Source organism: Anabrus simplex, chromosome 1 (genome assembly GCF_040414725.1).
Source record: "Anabrus simplex isolate iqAnaSimp1 chromosome 1, ASM4041472v1, whole genome shotgun sequence".
Lineage (NCBI taxonomy): Eukaryota > Metazoa > Arthropoda > Insecta > Orthoptera > Tettigoniidae > Anabrus > Anabrus simplex.
Genome location: NC_090265.1, coordinates 1,294,593,390 through 1,294,613,716, shown reverse-complemented (window position 1 = coordinate 1,294,613,716; position 20,327 = coordinate 1,294,593,390). Strand labels below are relative to the sequence as shown.

At 37.8% G+C, this 20,327-nt stretch overlaps 1 protein-coding gene across 1 annotated transcript in view; it reads left to right on the top strand.

Moving 5' to 3' along the window:
- Nucleotides 1-2,339: 2,339 nt before the first annotated feature.
- The window catches only part of LOC136858760 (sialin), a 104,943-nt gene continuing 86,955 nt past the window's right edge, over nt 2,340-20,327 (top strand). Inside the window, exon 1 of the mRNA XM_068225739.1 lies at nt 2,340-2,393. Within this exon, the coding sequence (XP_068081840.1) occupies nt 2,381-2,393 (13 nt within the window). The 5' untranslated portion in view covers nt 2,340-2,380. The remainder of the gene's footprint in view (nt 2,394-20,327) is intronic.

Below are 20,327 nucleotides of genomic sequence, written 5' to 3'. Positions count from 1 at the left end.
AAAACTTATGAATGTTAAATTTCTTCAGGACAGTTCATTCCTTTACACCAGAGTGCGTTATTATAATTTTTGTAGAGACATCTGTTAGAGAACGTCCAAATTTCTTGATCCGGAGGAAACAAACACAAGTCGAAATAGACACCGTTCAGACACTGCAAAATTACCAAATTTACTGTGGTGACATCTTTCGAGAAACCATCGGATTAATATAGTTTGTTAAAGTTCAGGCGTTCTCCTGTAGAGGAGTTTCAACTGGCGCAATATTTGAATTTGCGTCGTGGAGGTGTACCGCCCAGTACACTTTGATTATGCTAAAATGGTCCCTAGCAGCGTTTAGTAATCCTTTACGCATTTTTGTGAGTGATTCTCTTATCAGCTGCTAACCGATGAAATTTTCCAATTCTGTGGCAGCGATCGATATTGTCCAATTTTACATCAATATTTAAATGAGATTTAAATACGTCAGTCACTTTGGAATACACATCTTCTTTGGGATCCTCACTCACCCCATGAATAAGAAGACAGTTTCTCCGGCTGTATTGCTTCATCTAGCAGATCATCTTGCCGTTTGATTCGGATATCCAACTGGGATACCTCTTCTTTCATTTCTTCCAGTTCAGACGAGATGACAAGCTTGAATTCAGTGCAGTCACGGGTGAGCGAAACAAGGGACTCCAGTGGTAGGTTGGCTGCACTGGTTGCACTTGTAGCCTGCTGTAGCCATGCTTCAAAAGCTTTCAAAGTAACTTCAAAAGCAGCTATTCAGTGTATAATAGAGTTCTGCTTTTTTGGTGGCATTAAGCAGATATGAATTGCAACACTACTATATTTAGACAATATCCTGGTCACGCTTGTTGGCTAAATATGAGATTAATTCTGCGATTTCTGCAGGATAAACAGAGAATAAACAGAGCACTCACTACTCACTGCTGGCTCCGGGCGCCTTTTTGATATATTTTATGCCAGACTTTGTTGAAGATGAACAAGATAATGCCAGTGATATTGATTTCAGCTTTGGTGATGTGATATAGAAAATAGTATAGGAGAAGCTGTTAGTTCAAGTAGCAAAAAAGTGAAGGAAAATAATAGGTATGTTCCTGTAGGGTCGAGGAAGGAGTCACATATGTAGAGCGTGGCAGGGAAAGGCACAAACATCTCTTAGATACAGTAATGGAATGGCATGTGTTCAAACACACAGCAGAGCACTGGTAAGCAAGCATTGGCTGTTTGATCAAGAAATATGATGTAATTGACCAGTCATCACTCATTTATCGTGTCATGTCACATGTTATCCGATAGGCCTAAAACTACTGTTCCTGGAACTATGAGAAAATGATGTGAATAATTCATCAGTAAATATTAAAACAGAGAACCTCCATGCTTCAGGTGATAGCACACTGACCTCTCACCGCTGGGTTCCGTGGTTCAAATCCTGGTCACTCCATGTGAGATTTGTGTTGGATGAAGCAGAGGCAGGACAGGTTTTTCTCCGGGTTCTCCAGTTTTCCTTGTCATCTTTCATTTGAGTGACACTATCCAATATTTCATCTGTAGCGATAGGCTTAAAACTACTGTTCCTGGAACTATGAGAAAATGATGTGAATAATTCATCAGTAAATATTAAAACAGAGAACCTCCATGCTTCAGGTGGCAGCACACTGACCTCTCACCGCTGGGTTCCGTGGTTCAAATCCTGGTCACTCCATGTGAGATTTGTGTTGGATGAAGCAGAGGCAGGACAGGTTTTTCTCCGGGTACTCCAGTTTTCCTTGTCATCTTTCATTTGAGTGACACTATCCAATATTTCATCTGTCAGTCATCAATCATTGCCCCAGAGGAGTGCAACAGGTTTCAGCAGCTGGCACAATTACTATCCTCACCACTAGATGGGGGCTTCATTCATTCCATTGCTGACCTGGTCAAATGACTGGAATCAGGCTGAGGATTTTTTCAATAAAACATGTCTTGTGACTCCTAGACACTTACCACATCTCCTTCATAGTACTTGAATATTTATAATCAGCAGTATCATTCCCATTTAAAAAAACCAGCAAAAAGTTTAGGTTGATAGTAACAAATATATTAAACAAACATATGAGTTGAAACATTAATCACCAACTCATTTTCTTTTAGTCTTAAAGGTGGGAATTTTAGAGAGCCTCATTCAGATATCTGTACTTCTCCAATGTATAGGGAAGTTAAAAACTGAGTACAGTGTATTGTTAACCTTGTTCCCTGCTACAAGAATTATCTTTATGGTGCAATTCTGAAGATTAAGTATAATATCCTTCAATGGAGATAAGCAAGTAAATTACCATCATAGATTTTCTGTTCATTATGAGGCCTTAGGGTCATTGCCAGAATTATTCATTAAAGCATTATGTCTTGTGAAGGTAAGAATTCTCCTCTAGAATAGTCATTATTTTGGTAAAAAATAATAATTTCTTGCATATACAGTATCAATATTTAGACATCATCAGTGCTATCTGCAACATGCCTAATCAATTTGTTAGTAGTGGAGAGATGAAAGAACAATTTTCATGAGTGAAATTTGGAGCATGCAGAGTATAGTCTATATTGCAAGCAATTTACTTGTTGTGATGCAAGTCATATTTTGAAAATATGTTACTGGTACCAACTTCCTCTGTTGAAGCAATTAGAACAGTTTCACCTGGAATATACATCCTCATACTTTTAAAATTGTACCTCTGTATTTACACTTCAACTTTAATGTGGTAGAAGTTGTTACATTAGAAAGGTCTATCATAGAATCATTGAACTGAAGAAATTTAATCTTCTCATCAAGCTGTTTAGAAAGATGTTCTCAGTTGCATGTGCTGAGAGTCTTGTAGTTGTGATCTTCTTTCAAAATACTAATACTTTCTAGGATAATAATAATAACCAAACAAAACCCCATGGTACAACAGCCTCGAAGTGCCATGGCTTACCAAGTGACCGCTGATCAGCCCGACGGCCTGCAGACTACGAGATGTCGTGTGGTCAGCACGACGAATCCTCTCGGCCGTTATTCTTGGCTTTCTAGACTGAGGCTGCCATCTCACCATCAGATAGCTCCTCAATTGTAATCACGTAGGCTGAGTGGACCTTGAACCAGCCCAGCCCTCAGATCCAGGTAAAAATCCCTGACTTGGCCAGGAATTGAACCCAGGTCCTCTGGATAAAAGGCAGGCATGCTACCCCTATAGCATGGGGCTGGCAATAATAATGATAATAATAATGGCCCAGTGCTCACTGTCACTATAGAAGAATTGTCTACTGCCATCAACGAAATGAAGCCTGGGAAAGCACCTGGCACAGATGATATCCTGGGCGATGTATAGATTCTTCTTGAAGAATAAGGTGTAGTATGACTTACCGACTTCTTCAGCAAGATTCTTAAGAGGACACAGTATCCAAGACCTGGCAGACCAGTAGCACAATTCCAATCTGGAAAGGAAAAGGAGACATACCGATTGCTCAAATTATAGGCCAATCTGCCTCTTGTGCCATACTATGAACATTTTTGAACATGTTCTCAATCCAAAATTATGAAACATCATCCCTGTCTCATCTAATCAGTGTGGTTTTGTTAAAAACAACAGAACAACAGACACCATCCATGCACTTCATCTATTGATGGGAAGACACCAAGAGAATAGGAAGACAGTTCACTTGACCTTTCTTGATTTGGAAAAGGCATTCAGCAGGGTACAACATGATATCATTTAGCTGGCAATGAGACTGCACAATGTACCTGAAGCCTATGTCAACTGAGTGAAACTTCTGTACCAGAAGTCTACAAGTTCAGTACGGTGTGCGGCAGGAATATCCGGTACCTTCCAAATCATTGTCGGTGTCCTTCAAGGATCAGCTTTGTCCCCATTGCTCTTCAGACTCTGCATGAATGCCATCACAAATTATAATCAGACAAAGCACCTGTGGACAGTATTATATGGTGACGTAGTGCCTGGAATGCTGTGACCAAATTGATGGCATGAATCACTGTGTGTATGGGGTTCAACTTAATAAAATGACCCATTTCAAATATCTCGGGTCATGGATCTGAATGCTGGCCTACAACATAGAAGCATGAACAGGTACTTCATGCAATGGGAATGAAGATGATCCAATAGTTTGACTCCACTAAACCATATCAGGAATGATGATGTGCGGAAGAAATTCAAGGTTGCCCCAGTCACAGAGAAAATGCATGAATAACGCCTGTGATGGTATGGACATGTACTAGGTTGCAGTGAAACCTCAGTTGCAAGGACTGCCCTTCAACTGAACATGGAGGGTCACCAACAAGGGCAATCTTGAACATGCTGGCTGGACTGGGTGAGAGATGATATGTGGCTCAGCCCATGAGATGCTATGGATCGATTGAAGTGGAGGAAACATTGCATGAAGGCAGACCCCATTTAATCCTAGAACTGCCAAATCTTGCGCTTGCTATGCAATATAATATCACTTGAATGCCAACGTTGCATGCGCGACGCATAGTATATGCATTCGCTTAATCAGTTATAATACACTGACTGACAGAGCAAATGCAACACCAAGAAGGAGTGGTCAGAACTTTATGCCAATTGCAGGGTAGACTGACGTCACTGAGGTATGCTCATGATGTGAAATGCGCCGCTGTGCTGCGCACGTAGCGAACGATAAATGGGACACGGCGTTGGCGAATGGCCCACTTCGTACCGTGATTTCTCAGCCGACAGTCATTGTAGAACGTGTTGTCGTGTGCCACAGGACACGTGTATAGCTAAGAATGCCAGGCCGCCGTCAACGGAGGCATTTCCAGCAGACAGACGACTTTACGAGGGGTATGGTGATCGGGCTGAGAAGGGCAGGTTGGTCGCTTCGTCAAATCGCAGCCGATACCCGTAGGGATGTGTCCACGGTGCAGCGCCTGTGGCGAAGATGGTTGGCGCAGGGACATGTGGCACGTGCGAGGGGTCCAGGCGCAGCCCGAGTGACGTCAGCACGCGAGGATCGGCGCATCCGCCGCCAAGCGGTGGCAGCCCCGCACGCCACGTCAACCGCCATTCTTCAGCATGTGCAAGACACCCTGGCTGTTCCAATATCGACCAGAACAATTTCCCGTCGATTGGTTGAAGGAGGCCTGCACTCCCGGCGTCCGCTCAGAAGACTACCATTGACTCCACAGCATAGACGTGCACGCCTGGCATGGTGCCGGGCTAGAGCGACTTGGATGAGGGAATGGCGGAACGTCGTGTTCTCCGATGAGTCACGCTTCTGTTCTGTCAGTGATAGTCACCGCAGACGAGTGTGGCGTCGGCGTGGAGAAAGGTCAAATCCGGCAGTAACTGTGGAGCGCCCTACCGCTAGACAACGCGGCATCATGGTTTGGGGGGCTATTGCGTATGATTCCATGTCACCTCTAGTGCGTATTCAAGGCACGTTAAATGCCCACCGCTACGTGCAGCATGTGCTGCGGCCGGTGGCACTCCCGTACCTTCAGGGGCTGCCCAATGCCCTGTTTCAGCAGGATAATGCCCGCCCACACACTGCTCGCATCTCCCAACAGGCTCTACGAGGTGTACAGATGCTTCCGTGGCCAGCGTACTCTCCGGATCTCTCACCAATCGAACACGTGTGGGATCTCATTGGACGCCATTTGCAAACTCTGCCCCAGCCTCGTATGGACGACCAACTGTGGCAAATGGTTGACAGAGAATGGAGAACCATCCCTCAGGACACCATCCGCACTCTTATTGACTCTGTACCTCGACGTGTTTCTGCGTGCATCGCCGCTCGCGGTGGTCCTACATCCTACTGAGTCGATGCTGTGCGCATTGTGTAACCTGCATATCGGTTTGAAATAAACATCAATTATTCTTCCGAGCCGACTCTGTTTTTTCCCCAACTTTCATCCCTTTCAAACCACCCCTCCTTGGTGTTGCATTGTCACTGTCAGTCAGTGTATTATTTATCTTTCACTTACGCTATTATAAAAAGTAAGACATTGAAGAGAAAGCTTCAAATCTTTCATCACACATTCCTCACTAGCCGGAACTGACTCAGTCAAGGTCAGGGTAGGTATAAATTCAGCTGCTCTTTCCTCATTCCCTATGGTCTCAGTTGCTATGTAACTTCGTGCTTGCTTGCTGTTGCTCTTAGTTTCTGTGAATACCTTTCATTATCTTTCAACCGATTATTGAGTTTATATTGTTTGTTTTGAAGTGTAATTGTGGGCTGCAGCAATTCTGGAGACCTATAAGGCCTGGCAGGAAAAGAAAGCTCTGTGAGAATGACTCCAGGTAGTGCGCGGCAACTGATGGAACTGTGTGCAGCTCAGAAATTCTAATTCTTTTGCATTTTTGTTTCTGTGTTTCCCTTGGAGAACTTAATATTTTTTAAACTAGAAGAAATTGCTAGTGTTTTGTATATATTGTGATTTTTTTAAATGTGTGTTTTTATTAACAATGGTGAACTTGAAAATATGGAAAACAAAATCTTATTTAGTTTTTCAAAATTTTGATCACCTGATAATCACCAGATCACCATAGTAAATTATCTAATATTTAAATGAGCATGTTAAATAAAGTTTTCTGAGTAATACGGTGAGCTATATGTCTAACTTACCCCTAACTGTGCATGATTAAATTTGTTTAAAAGTATATATGCAATGCATAATTAAATGGCCTGGCATTTAAGGAAAAACTCAGCACTTCTAGGTTAAGTGGGAAAATGCAAAAATTATTACTATTAATAATAATAATAATAATAATAATAATAATAATAATAATAATAATAATAAAGAGATTTTTAGAAAGAAAGTATAAAAAATGGATGGATTCCAAGGTCAGGAGGAAAAGAAAACAGGCTCAAAATGGTCCGAGGAGAGGAAACTTTAACATGGTGAGCAGAGGAAGGAGTATTAGGGGAAGAAGAAGGAATAACAAAGGTTGAAGCATTGATATTGTCACGTAGTCCCCAGAAGACCCTAATAGAGAAAGAATAATAATAATACAGCCTTTGGTTTGAATCCGGCTGGGCTGGGAAATTTAACTGTGTTTGGGTAATTCTTCTGACTCAGGGACTGGGTGTTGGTGTTTATCCCAATACATTCCTTCTAATTTTCACACAACACAACACACCACACCACACCAAACCACACTTTCAACCACTACAAAAAGCATACAATACAGTAGTGAATATATCCCTCCATGTAGTATAGCAACAGGAAGGGCATCCAGATGTAAAACTGGGCCAGATCCACATTAACATTAACTCGTACAAATGTTAATAGCAGTAAGCAAATTATTCTTGATCTCAGAGGAGTGTGCAAGTTATGAAGGATTCTATCCACCAGTACGTTTTAACAGCTATTTACAGCATACACCAAAGTTGTGCATATCTGCCATTTTGTGAAGTTCTTTCCAGTATTAACACTGGATACTGTGATGTGTTGGCACTCCACTTTACTGGTATATTGAAAGAATATAAAAGTATCTTCTATGAATTACTTAATTTCCTAACTAAATGCAGTCAATGAGTTTGGTAGGAGATAACGTATTATTTTACTCCTCTCTATGGATCAGTAGTAGTGTGTTGGCCTCTCGATCCCAGGAGAAGGGATTTGAAACTAGCAGATGTAATTGAATTTTTGAAGAGCAGAAAAAATTCATTTGACACTATATGTGGTACTATATCAGATGTAAAAGATCTCTGGTGACACATTCAGTGTTCACTTGACAAAATTGAAGACTTCCAGGAATAAGAGCAGTTTCTTACAAAGGGGAATTTCAATGGAAATAGAATGTATCACCAGTCCTCTATTCTGTGGCACCATCTTGTATCATTTGAACTTCAAGTTGGGTTACTGTCAGTAGAACATTGTCCTCTGTGGAATCAGTGGTTTCTTTTTGTCATCCAATGTAATTTTCATAAAGGTCATAGGTGAAAAATACTTGCAAATGAGTAGAAGGGTGCAACAAGGAAGCATCTAAAGCAGGGTGGAAAAGTGTAGGCTCTACAAAACAAGGAAAGACATTGTAATGATTGCAGATTATTGCTTTAATTAATATTGAAATAATTTGTGTTCCAAATGCATGTACAGAATTTTCTGTTATCTAAATATAAGAGAAATACTTCAGACTTGCAGTTTTGCGCAGACATGATGATGCATCCTTTTTATATTGTATCACTACCAGTTCTACCTTAAGTTACAAGATAAAAATATTGTTTGTTGAAGGGAAAGAATATTAAGGATATTGTAGGCCTCAAAAATAGTCACTGTGATCTCAAAAGCAAGAGTCTATTGAGTAAAACTGGTCAGGAAAGAAAAAAAGAAAAAAAAAAAAGATAAGCCTGTTAAATTGAGCAATAATAAAAATGTAAAAAAATTAGGTGCTAATGTTCTAACAACTAAATTAGTTCTACTAACAGTTTTAGCTTGTTTTATGCATGAACTGGTTTACTAATCCTCAAAGTTTCCTTGTTTTGATCTGAGATTGAATCTTAGACTGAAAAGACCGTTTATCAAGTGACATATCCTTGAAGCCTGTGTACAATTGTTACAAATGGTGAAATTATAGGTTCTTTCCAACACAGTCCCTGTACCAGTACATGGTCTCTTTGCGCATGCGCAATACGAAAAATCCTTTCCAACACAGTTAAAATTGCGTTCATGTATTCGTCTGTGTACTGCAGTCAGACGTTTCAACTAACTCTTCACATCGATCCCTGGCGGTCGGAACTAGTCCGCAGTCTAAAGCATGTACTGAGCCATACATTTCTGTAACATGTGCAGAAACACTGTATCATTGCCTCCTGCTGTACACTGAGTTCCTTAATCAGCTGTTTTTATGCACATTGCGTGCTCTTCTCCCATTAATAAATTAATCAGCTGTTTGGTTACTAAGGTTAGGATGGATAGTGACGACGATTTTTTACACTCTTCATCCAGTGAAGAAGAGGACAATTTTTTGCAAAAAGAAAAAGAAATGAAAATTATTTAGGTGACAGTAATTAAACATCTTTCTTTAGTTATTTATGTATTGTGTTTCATTAGGCTTATAGTTTATGAAGGCACAAAAGCTACCAGGTGAAACAAAATATAATTGAAATACAATGTATTTTTCAGAAGAAACTGTTCCTAAGTATAATTAAAATGAGTTTTTCGAGCATTTCCGCATTAGCCGAGGAGTTGCTAAAGATACTACAAATCGATATGACAGAAGTGAGCACCATAAAAGACATTACGGGCAATATGGGAAAATATTGTCATTACACCCGGTTAGTACAGTAATTGCGTTACTCCTATTCCTTGGAGTTCATGGACGAGAATCCATTCCAACACAACCCAATCGTGTATCAATCCCGGAACTGACATGAAGTCAGCGCATGCGTATAGAGCGGTATATGGATGCGTCCATGTACTGACAGCAAACTACGTGTTGGAAAGAACCTTATATGAGACTGAAATAGTTCCGAGTGATACTGAATAGTAGCTAATCTGCCCACTTAAAAATACCTCACTATCCCGTTCAGAATTTGCAGTAAAGTCAGTGCAGTCAGAGTTGGAAAGTAACTGAGCAAATGTAATCAAATTGCTTGTAATGAATACTTTTTTTAGTAATTTTTCTTCTTCTTCCTGATGAGGCCTGCTAAGGACAATGGGCCAATTTCAATTCAGTTCTTCATACTTCGTTGTTTCCTCTTACGCTCCTTCCATATTCTTTCATCCTTTGACTATGCTGTTTCCTTCTGCTCTTGGACCACTTCGCACCAGGCTTCTTGTTCAATCTTCCTTGTAATCCTTTCATACTTACTACCCACTTTCTAAAATTTCTCTGTCTATACTTTCTTCTTCTCTTATATTATTTCTTTCTAAATCTTTCTTTACTTTTTGAATTCAGCTAGTTGTTGCCTTTTTGTCCCAAAGGTACTTGAAAATCCTTTTTGTTAATCTGGAATCATCCATTCTGTAAATATGTCCAAAAAATTGCAATCTCTTTTTTCTTATGGATTCTGTTATGTTTTCTATGTTCCAGTATATTTCATCATTAGATCTTAATTTCCATACTTCTGTTGTTTTCACAGGGCTTAAGATTTTTCTCATGATTCTCCTGTCTAGTACCTCAAGTTTATCTAATCTATAGTTTAGTACCAGGCATTCACTTGCATTAAATTGCATTAAATGAATTTGGTTTAATGCAGCTCAGTACACGTAGAATATTAGCTCAACAGATATTTCTTTACAAGACAGTTAATGGAATATTAGATAACCAAGAGTTTCTTAAAAGAATCAACTTCAATACCAAGGGAGTAACTCTTCGTTTGAGACAAACATTTTACTGCCCCTTCTCAAGCACCTCACATCATAAAAATTCACCTGTTGTAAAAATGTGTGAAGTATATAACAAAATATCTTCAGACAGCAGACAAATAGATTTTGCTTTATCACTTCCTTTATTTTCAAAAATTTTAAAACAATATTTACATTATAATGAATAATTTATTGGAGAAAATTCAGCACTGAAATATGATGTATGTAATGCCACTATTATTTTTCAAATGTATATGTGTTCGTGTATTTGCCGTTCTTTTGAATATTTTTTTTCTCTGCTTATTTGTTTTATCTTCCTTAACTTTAATACTTTATATGTTTGTATGTTTTATTGAAAATATGTTAAAATTATTCTTAATTTAGTCAAGGCAATCTTGGTTTTTTAATTGTTATATATTATTTTGTACATATAGGTAACATTTATATATTGAATGTATTTTGTACCATCCATTGTAATTGGGGATATACCCTGTTATGGATGTATTAATAAATAAATAAATATAAGCATTCCGGTTTCCCCACTGTAGTGTAATGCCTTATTTTAAGATTTTGAGATAGACACTTTTTGTTATAAAAATTCTTTCTGATACCATATGCTCTTTCCATCTTGTGTACCCTTTCTTCTGCTGCAGATTTGTCTAAACCATTTTCTTGAATTATTTCTCCCAGATGAATTTCATTACTCTTTCCACTGGACCAATATCTGATGCCAAAAATTTTGGAGCATTATTGATGTTTGTAAATTTATTTTTTTTTTTCTACAGAGATTCTCAAACCTGTCTTGTTGGCTATATCTTCCAAGAGATTGATTTGTGTTGTTGCACTTGTTAGGTTTTCTGACAATATAGCAAAATCGTCTGCAAATGCTAGGCAATTTATTTCACTGCCTTTGTTTTTTCTCGCAAAAGTTACCGGCAAAATGTTATGCTCTTTAAGCTCTATGTTCTAAATTCTTACAATTTTCTCTAGAACACAGTTGAATAGAAGGGGTGACAGGCCATCACCTTGCTGTACCCCTGTATTTATCTTAATAGGTTTGGATATCTCACCCATAAATTTCACCTTTGAAATTGTGTCAGTAAGGGTTTCACGTATTAGGTTTGCCAATTTAGTTTTCACTCCAAATTCATAAATTGTTTTATCTATGATTTCTCTATCAACCGAGTCAAAGGCCTTTTTAAAATCTACAAAAGTCACAACATCATCTTTTGAATTCAATATCCTATGGCGAATTATGGATTTCAAGTTAAATATTTGTTCTGAACAAGATTCGCCTTTTCGAAATCCAGCTTGATACTCACCCAGTTGCTTGTCAAGTGATGTTCCTACTCTATCCAGCAATATTTTTGAGAATACCTTGTATGCAATTTGCAGAAGAGAGATGCCTCTATAGTTATCAACATTTTGTTTGTCCCCTTTTTTATGCATTGGGTGTATTAGAACCACTTTCCATTCTTCTGGAATCCTCTCTGTTCTCCAAAAATCTTCAAAGATTAACTGCAGCTCTTCAATGATTTTTGACTGAGACCATTTCAAAAGTTCAGCTGCTATAGAGTCTTCTCCACTAGCTTTGTTATTTTTCAGATTGTTAATTACTTCTTTCATTTCTTCAGCAGTGGGTGGTATATCTTCTTCCAGATTTTCTGTTGTTTGCAATAATTCCAACTTATGGTTGGGTTCAGGGCAGTTTAAAAGTTGATCAAAGTGCTTCGCAAGTATTTTGCAATTCTTAGCATTGCTTAGGCCAAGTCTACCATTTTCATCTTTGAAGCAAATGCTAGGCACTTGATACCCCTTTAACTGACTCTTAAAAGTCTGGTAGAAATTTCGAGAATTATTTTTAACAAAACTGTCTTGCAGGTTACAAGTTGTGATTTTTCAGAAGTTCTTTCAACTCCCCTTATTATTCTAGCAGTGTCTTTCCTTTGCTGTTTGAATTGGTCATAGTGCTCAGTCTTTCCAAAGAATTTAAACTTTTTCCATTGTTTTATTCTCTCTTGTAATGCATCTTCACACATTTGATTCCATCAAGGTTTCTGTTTAGGTTTGACTAGCCCAAATGTTTTCTGGGCTGCGTTGGTTATTTCTTTAGATAAATCTTGCCACTTCCCATGATGAGATACTTTTATTTCTTCCTGAAATGTTTCCAATGTTTCTTGTGTAATTTAAGTCTATTTGTGTTATATTTGTTTTCTCTTTCCCTTCTTCTGTGATTTTTGTTGGGTAAGAATTTTAGTTTGATTTAGACAAGTAGTGATTGGAATCAAGTTCTCTGCTTCTTACTACCTTGACATTCATAATTTCTTTCATATTCCTTATGGATATCCAGTTAAAATTCTCCTAGTAATGGATTTGGAGAAATCCATGTTTTAGCTTTCCTTGTCAATTTCTTGAAGAAAATTGACATTAACTTCATCTGAAATTTTTTACAGATGGTAATTAATCTTATTCCATTGATGTTTGTTCTTTGGTGTGCGGCCTATTCTCCCACTATTGGTCTATAAATTCTTTCTCTTCCTACGTGGGCATTGAAATCGCTAAGTAATATCACCACATTTGATTTTGGAATTTTAGATAATTCATCATCCAGGAGTGTCCAGAATTCCTCTACTTTATTTGGGTTCTTTTTGTTGTCTTCATTTATTGGTGCATGACAGTTAATGAAAGTATATTTTATATTTTTGCAGTTCATTGTTAAAAGAAATATCCATTCTGAGCGGGATTTGAATTCAGTTACATTGTCTAATAATCTTTTATGGACATAAAAGGCTGTTCCCAAGAGTGGAATTCCTTTCATAATTTTAATCACAGGTTTACCTTTAAAGATTCGATAATCTTTTGTTTCTGTCACATTCTCATCCAAAAATCTTGTCTCTTGTGCTGCTAAGATTTGAATTTCATTTCTATCTAGAAGTAGTTCTAATTCCTTATGTTTACCAACCTTCAACAAAGAATTTACATTCAAAGTGACTGCAAAAAACTTCTGTTTAAACTTAAGTTTTTTTTTTTTTTTTTTTTTTTTTTTTTTTGCTAGGGGCTTTACGTCGCACCGACACAGATAGGTCTTATGGCGACGATGGGATAGGAAAGGCCTAGGAGTTGGAAGGAAGCGGCCGTGGCCTTAATTAAGGTACAGCCCCAGCATTTGCCTGGTGTGAAAATGGGAAACCACGGAAAACCATTTTCAGGGCTGCCGATAGTGGGATTCGAACCTACTATCTCCCGGATGCAAGCTCACAGCCGCGCGCCTCTACGCGCATGGCCAACTCGCCCGGTAAACTTAAGTCTGGATGGATTCCAAGGATGCTCCGACTCATCCTTACTGCAGAGGTTGGGACTCCCCAGAACCCTAGGTCCAGATGCATTGCATAACACAATGGTGGATTTCTCTTCTGAGCTACCACCTGGGGTAGTGCTTTCTTTCAGCAGCTTTTTACTTGTAATCAATACGTAATGTAATTTGTACTTGTAATTTACTTCTTGAAATAAAACTGTAACTTAAAATACATTCTAGTGAGAGATACACACTACATGGAACCAGAAAACAAAAGTATATCTTTTTCAGTTCTACTACAGCAGAATCAGTAGCTTTACCAGTGCTGCATAAGGAACTTTCTTACCTCTCCAGAGTCCAGTACTTCTAAAGACATCAAACTTTTCCTAAAATATCCATCAATGTTGAGAATTTCTTAAAATTAAACACAGGTATTTCTTTAAGTATCCCTGTAGGGCATCTTTTCAGCAAATGCAAAGACGTAATTTTCCCCATGAGATCAAGGTTTAGTGATGAGAATTTTAAGAACTAATTATTTTGTAAAGTAAATGGCAAATTATTTTAAATGCTGAAGTTCAATAACTAAAATCAAAATTATATGAAAAAATCATTTAGAAAGTTCCACAGTATCATGTTTGGGTCTCAGTGATGATAGCTACTTGATGTGTCTGTGATTAAAAATCCCCACAAAATTAAATTATATTTTTTCTTGTAAATATTGGTATCATTCTTGTCCTATGGGAGAAAGAAACGTCTGTCAATTCCTGAAGATTGTTGTTATGTGAAGTAATTGTTGTTGTAATTGTAAGTTTACTTATTACTTGTTGAAAAGGCATTAATTGTAATTGTAATTAAGTAAAATCTTTCTCAGGTAACTGTAATCCAGCCCAATTACTTTTTCACTGTACTTTTCCCATCACTGAATGCAATATAGGCCTAAAAGAATTATTTTATATATAACTAGCAAGATACCCGTGCTTCGCTATGGTATTATACTGAAATTTATAATTGAATGCTTATTGTTTTAGATATATAATCCGCTGAAATTCGCGATCTGACTCGTTTTCTATTATTTTACAGCACGTTTCCTCCCATTTTTCAATATTCCTTTCCAGCAATCGATTTCGTACTTCCCGGGCTAGGCTCAGGTATTCCTCCTGGTCAGTTGGGTCCGTAAATCTTTGCCATCTTTTCCTTTAATCATTTTTAATATGGATAAAATCCTTCAGGAGATCTGGTGTGGTGTCATATTGGGTGATTTGGCGGCACTGAACCCGCGGCCGGACTGCATTCTTAGTCATTACCCGTCCAGGAGCCGTTGCCAGTGCGGTCCGCACATTTGACGACGGTCCGGAACATTATTATTATTATTATTATTATTATTATGCGTTGCTGGAATGGCTGATGACAGGGAAAACCGGAGTATCCGGAGAAAAACCTGTCCCGCCTCCGTTTTGTCCAGCACGAATGTCACATGGAGTGACCGGGATTTGAACCACGGAATCCAGCTTTGAGAGGCCGGCGTGGTGCCGCCTGAGCAACGGAGGATCCTTGTAAGTACATTAATAACAGTAAAATCAATTGGTCTCACCTCCTTCTACACCCCACCGCCGTTAAGTTTATTTACCGCCAACCCCCCCCCCCCCCACAAAAAGAAATGAAAAGAAGGCTTGTTTCTTTATGTTTAAGGGACATTCCAAACACCAATGTTCACGTCTATTACCTTCAGTTTTGAGATATAAGTATCCCCATAAAAGTAATTTACTTTTTTCACTTCATTTCACACTACTCCCCCCCCTCCCCTAAGTGAACTTTCCCGAAAAAAATACTTGTTTCTTTAATAGTAAAGGATCTTCTAAATACCAATTATCATGACTCTAACTTCTTCCGTTTTTGATTTATGTGTCCTCATGAAAGGAATTCAACTCCTTTACACTCCCGCCCTCCAAGATGGTTTCCCGCCCAAAACGCGTTTTTCTTTGTTTTTAAAGGAGATCCAAATACGAATTTTCACATCTGTAATAACTTTAGTTTTTATTAGATGTATGTATTCTCATACAATTAAGCCAATTAATTTTTCAATTCTTTCGCACCCCCCCCCCCCCCCGCTTCATTGGATTTTAAGAGAATACGTGTATTTTTACTTTTAAAGCAGATTGAAAATATCAAATTTCACGTCTGTAAAATCTTCATTTTTGATATATCAGTAGCCTAATTAAAAGAATTCAACACCATTTTCAGTCACTTTAACCCCCCTCCACCCATGTGATATTTCCGAAAACTAAAAATACACGTTTCTTTATGTTTAATAAAGATAAAAAATACCATTTTTCACTTCTGTAACATGTTAAGTTTTTTAGATATACTGTAAAAATTCTCATTTCAAAATTTCACCCCTTTTGAGTTCCCCTTAAGTGGAGTTTCCAAAAACAAATCACCTATGTTTCTTTACATTTACAGGAGATTCCAAACACCCACTTTTTACGTCTGTAATATTTTACGTTTCCAAGATATTCTGTAGATATAGTCTTTCAAAAATTCACCCCAATTTGTCACTCCTGTTTAACCGCCATTAATTGGATTTTCCGAAAACAAAATATACGTGTTTCTTTATTTTTAAAGGAGATTCTAAATACCAATTTTCACATCTATAACCTTTAAAAGTTTTGAGATATAGATACACTCATTTTAAAATATTACCCCCTTTTCACCCCCTCCCTTATTTGGATTTTCCAGAAACAAAAAAATACCTGTTTCTTTATTTTTAAAGGAGATCCCAAACACCGATTTTCAGGTCTGTAATATCTTCAGTTTCTGATATATAAGTAGCCTCATTAAAGGCATTCAACCCTTTTTCCACCCCTTTTCACTCCTCCTATTGCGATTTCCCGAAAACAAAAAAATACGTGTTTCTTTATTTTTAATGAAGATTCTAAATACCAGTTTTTACATCTGCAAACTTTAAAAGTTTGGAGATAGAGATTCACTCATTTTAAAAATTCACCCCCTTTTCACCCTCCCATTAATTGGATTTTCCAAAAACAAAAAAATACGTGTTTCTTTATTTTTAAAAGAGATCCAAAGTACCAATTTTCAGGTCTGTAATATCTTCAGTTTCTGAGATATAAGTACCGGTATCCTGATTGAAGGCATTCAACCCATTGTTCCCCATTTTCACCCTTTTTCACCCCTCCTATTGGGGTTTTCAGAAAACAAAAAAATACGTGTATCCTTATTTTAAAAGAAGATTCTAAATACCAATTTTTACATCTGTAAACTTTTAAAGTTTTGAGATATAGATACACTCTTTTTAAAATTTCACCCCCCTTTTCACCCCCTTAGCGACAGAATATCAAAAAATCCTCTCTTAGCGAGCACCTACATCTTAATATGAATATATCCCCAAAATTTCATTCCTTTATGTCCAGTAGTTTTGGCTCGGCGATGATGAATCAGTCAGTCAGTCAGTCAGTCAGTCAGTCAGGACAAGTTATTTTATATATATAGATTGTCCTTAAGAGAAATTAGGGTTATGATGTTAAATGGAATAACTATTAATTTGTTAAAAATTATCCTTATCATAATTATGTAGATGAGTAGAAGGATATGACAAGGAAACATCTAAAGAGTGGAAAACTTTTTGACCAAAATCAGAGCATCTTCAAAATCATTCATATGGGAAAGCAAATCAAGAATATATCAGTCAGAAAATTGACATGAAAATATTTTCCCCCTCATTGATACATATTTTTTCTGCAGCATAATTCTTTAGGGGCTGCCAAGATGAGGCAGATCACTCAAAGTAGGTAGTTTCGATTCCGTCCACATTAGTCAATGCATAAATGTGTTGTAAAGGAAAATTTAAGAATAGTCACACAGTAGGTACATGTTTAGGCCCCACTGGGCCTGCTTAAGCCTTAAAAATATGAAGTTAATGAAACACTCAAAAGCATAACACCGAAAGTCCACAGATATGAGATTCTTCATCAAAATGTCAAAAATTTTAAGAAATGAGATTTTCAATTCTGAAGCAGCATGTGACTGTGAGGTTCACTCAGCCTACACCATAAATGAGTACCAAGTGAATTCCTTGGGGGCAAAGGCAGCCGAGGTTATGGATAGTGGAGGCCTTTACCATCCACTGCTCCAAGGGCTTGCATGATCTCTATGAAGATTATGAAAATAGCTTCTTTTTTTTGTTTTGCAGTATAATTCCTTAATCGTTGTTGTTTAGGTCATCACTCCATAGATTGGTTTCATGCCGCTCTCTATCACACCGTGTCCTGTGCTGTTTCATTTCTACATAACTACTAAATCCTACATCTACTTTAATCTATTTGTCATATTCATACCTTGGTCTACCCCTGCCGTTTTCACCACCTTTGCCACTCTCAAAAACTAGCTAAAGAAGTCCTAAGATGTGTCTTATTATCCTGTCTCTTCTTCTGGCCAAATTTTGCCAAAATTGCTCTCCTCTCACCAATTTTATTCAGTATCTCTTCACTTGGGATTCGATCCACCCATCTCACCTCCAGCATTCTTCTGTAACACCACATTTCAAAAGCATCTATTCTCTTTCTTTCTGAGCTAGTTATTGTCCATATTTCACTTCCATACAGTGCCACATTCCAGACAAAAATCTTCAAGAAATTCTTCCTAATTCCTATATCAATGTTTGAAGTGAGCAAATTTCTCTTCTTAAGAAAGGCCTTTCTTGATTGTGCTTGTCTGCATTTTATGTCCTTCATTCTACCATCATTAGTTATTCTCCTACCGAGTAATAATATTTATTTACTTCCTTTAAGATTTCATTTCCCAGTCAAATAATTTTGTGCATTACCGGTACTTGACTTCATTCGACTGCACTCCATTAATTTTGTTTTGGATTTATTTATTTTCATCTTCTAGTCCTTCTCCAAGACTGCGTCCATACCATTCAGCAATTTCTCCACATCATCTGCAGACTCAGATAGTATAACCATATCATTGGCAAATCTCAGAGTTTTGATTTCCTCTCCTTGGATTGTCATCCCTTTTCCAAATTCCTCTTTGATTTCACCTGTTCTATGTAAACATTGAAAAGGAAAGGGGACAAACTGCAGCCTTGCCTCACTCATTTCCAGACTGCTGCTGCTTTTCCATAGCCTTCAATTCTTATCTCTGCAGACTGATTTTTGTACAGATTGTAGATAATTTTTCTTTCTTGGTATCTGATCCTGATCACCTTCAGAATCTCAAATAGCTTGGTCCAATCAACATTATCGAATGCCTTTTCTAGATCTATGAATGTCATCTATGTTGGCTTGTTTTTCTTAATTTGATCCTCTAAGATCTGACGTAAAGTCAGGATTGTTTCACGTGTTCCTACATTCCTTCTGAAGACAAACTGATCTTCTCCCAACTCAGCTTCAACTTGTATTTCCATTCTCCTGTAAATAATACATTTATCATTTTGCAAGTATGAGATACTAAACTAATGGTGTGGTAATTTTCACACTTGTAAGCACCTAATTTCTTGGAAATAGGTATAGCAACATTCTGTCCGAAATCAGATGGCTTTCCTCCTGTTTCATACATCTTACACCATGCTGGTTTCTCCTAAGGCAGTCAATAATTCTGAGGTTATGTCATCAGTTCCAGGTGCCTTGTTCCTGTTTAGGTCCCTCAAAGCTCTGTAAGCTCTGTCAAATTCTTACCTTAAAATGGTCTCCCATTTAATCAGCATCAATAGCTTCTTGTTGAAGAACCTTATCATCTACTTCTTTCCCTTGATACAATTGATTAGTATGTTCCTACCATCTTTCTACCTTCTTTATCTAGAAGTGGTTTTTCCTCTGAGCTTTTAATATTCATACACCTAGTTTTCCTTTCTCCAAAGGTTTCCTTGATTTTCCTGTATTCAGCATCTACCTTTCCTATAACCATACAACCTTCAACATCCTTGCACTTTTCTTTCAGCCATTCTTCCTTAGCTGATCTGCAGTTCCTATCTACATTATTTCATATCCTGTATTCTTTTCTGTCCTCTTCATTTTTGCATTATATTTTTGCCATTCATCGATCAGGTCTAATATCTCCTGAGTTATCCACCGATTCTTACTTGATGTTACTTCAGCAGCCCTACTGATCTCATTCTTCATGACTGTCCACTCTTCATCTATTGTGTTTCCTTCAGCGTTTTCATTCAGTCCTTGTGAAACATACCTCTTGAAACAATCCCTCACACTCTTTCAACTTATCTTGATCCCATCTTCTTGCATTCCTCCCTTTCTTCAATTTCTTCACCTTCAAATGACATTTCATGCCACCACATTGTGGTCAGAATCCACGTCTACTGCTTGGAACAATACCTGGTTTCTGAATTTCTACCTAATCATAATGAAGTCTATTTGATACCTTCCAATATCTCTAGGTCTTGTGTCCATGTGTACAGCTGTCGTTTGTGGGTTTGAACCAAGTATTAGCAAGGACTAAATTATGATCAGTGCAGAATTCAACTAGCTGACTTCCTCTTTCATTTCTTCATCCCGGTCCGAATTCTCTTACGACTTTACCTTCTCTTCCTTGGCCTATCACTGCATTCTAGTATCCCATCATAATTAGATTCTCATCTCCTTTCACATACTGTTTTTTATCATCTCTCTCTTCATACGCTCTTTCAATTTCTTCATCATCTGCTGAACTAGTAGGCATATACAGTACACCTGCACTATGGTGGTGGGCAATGGCTTG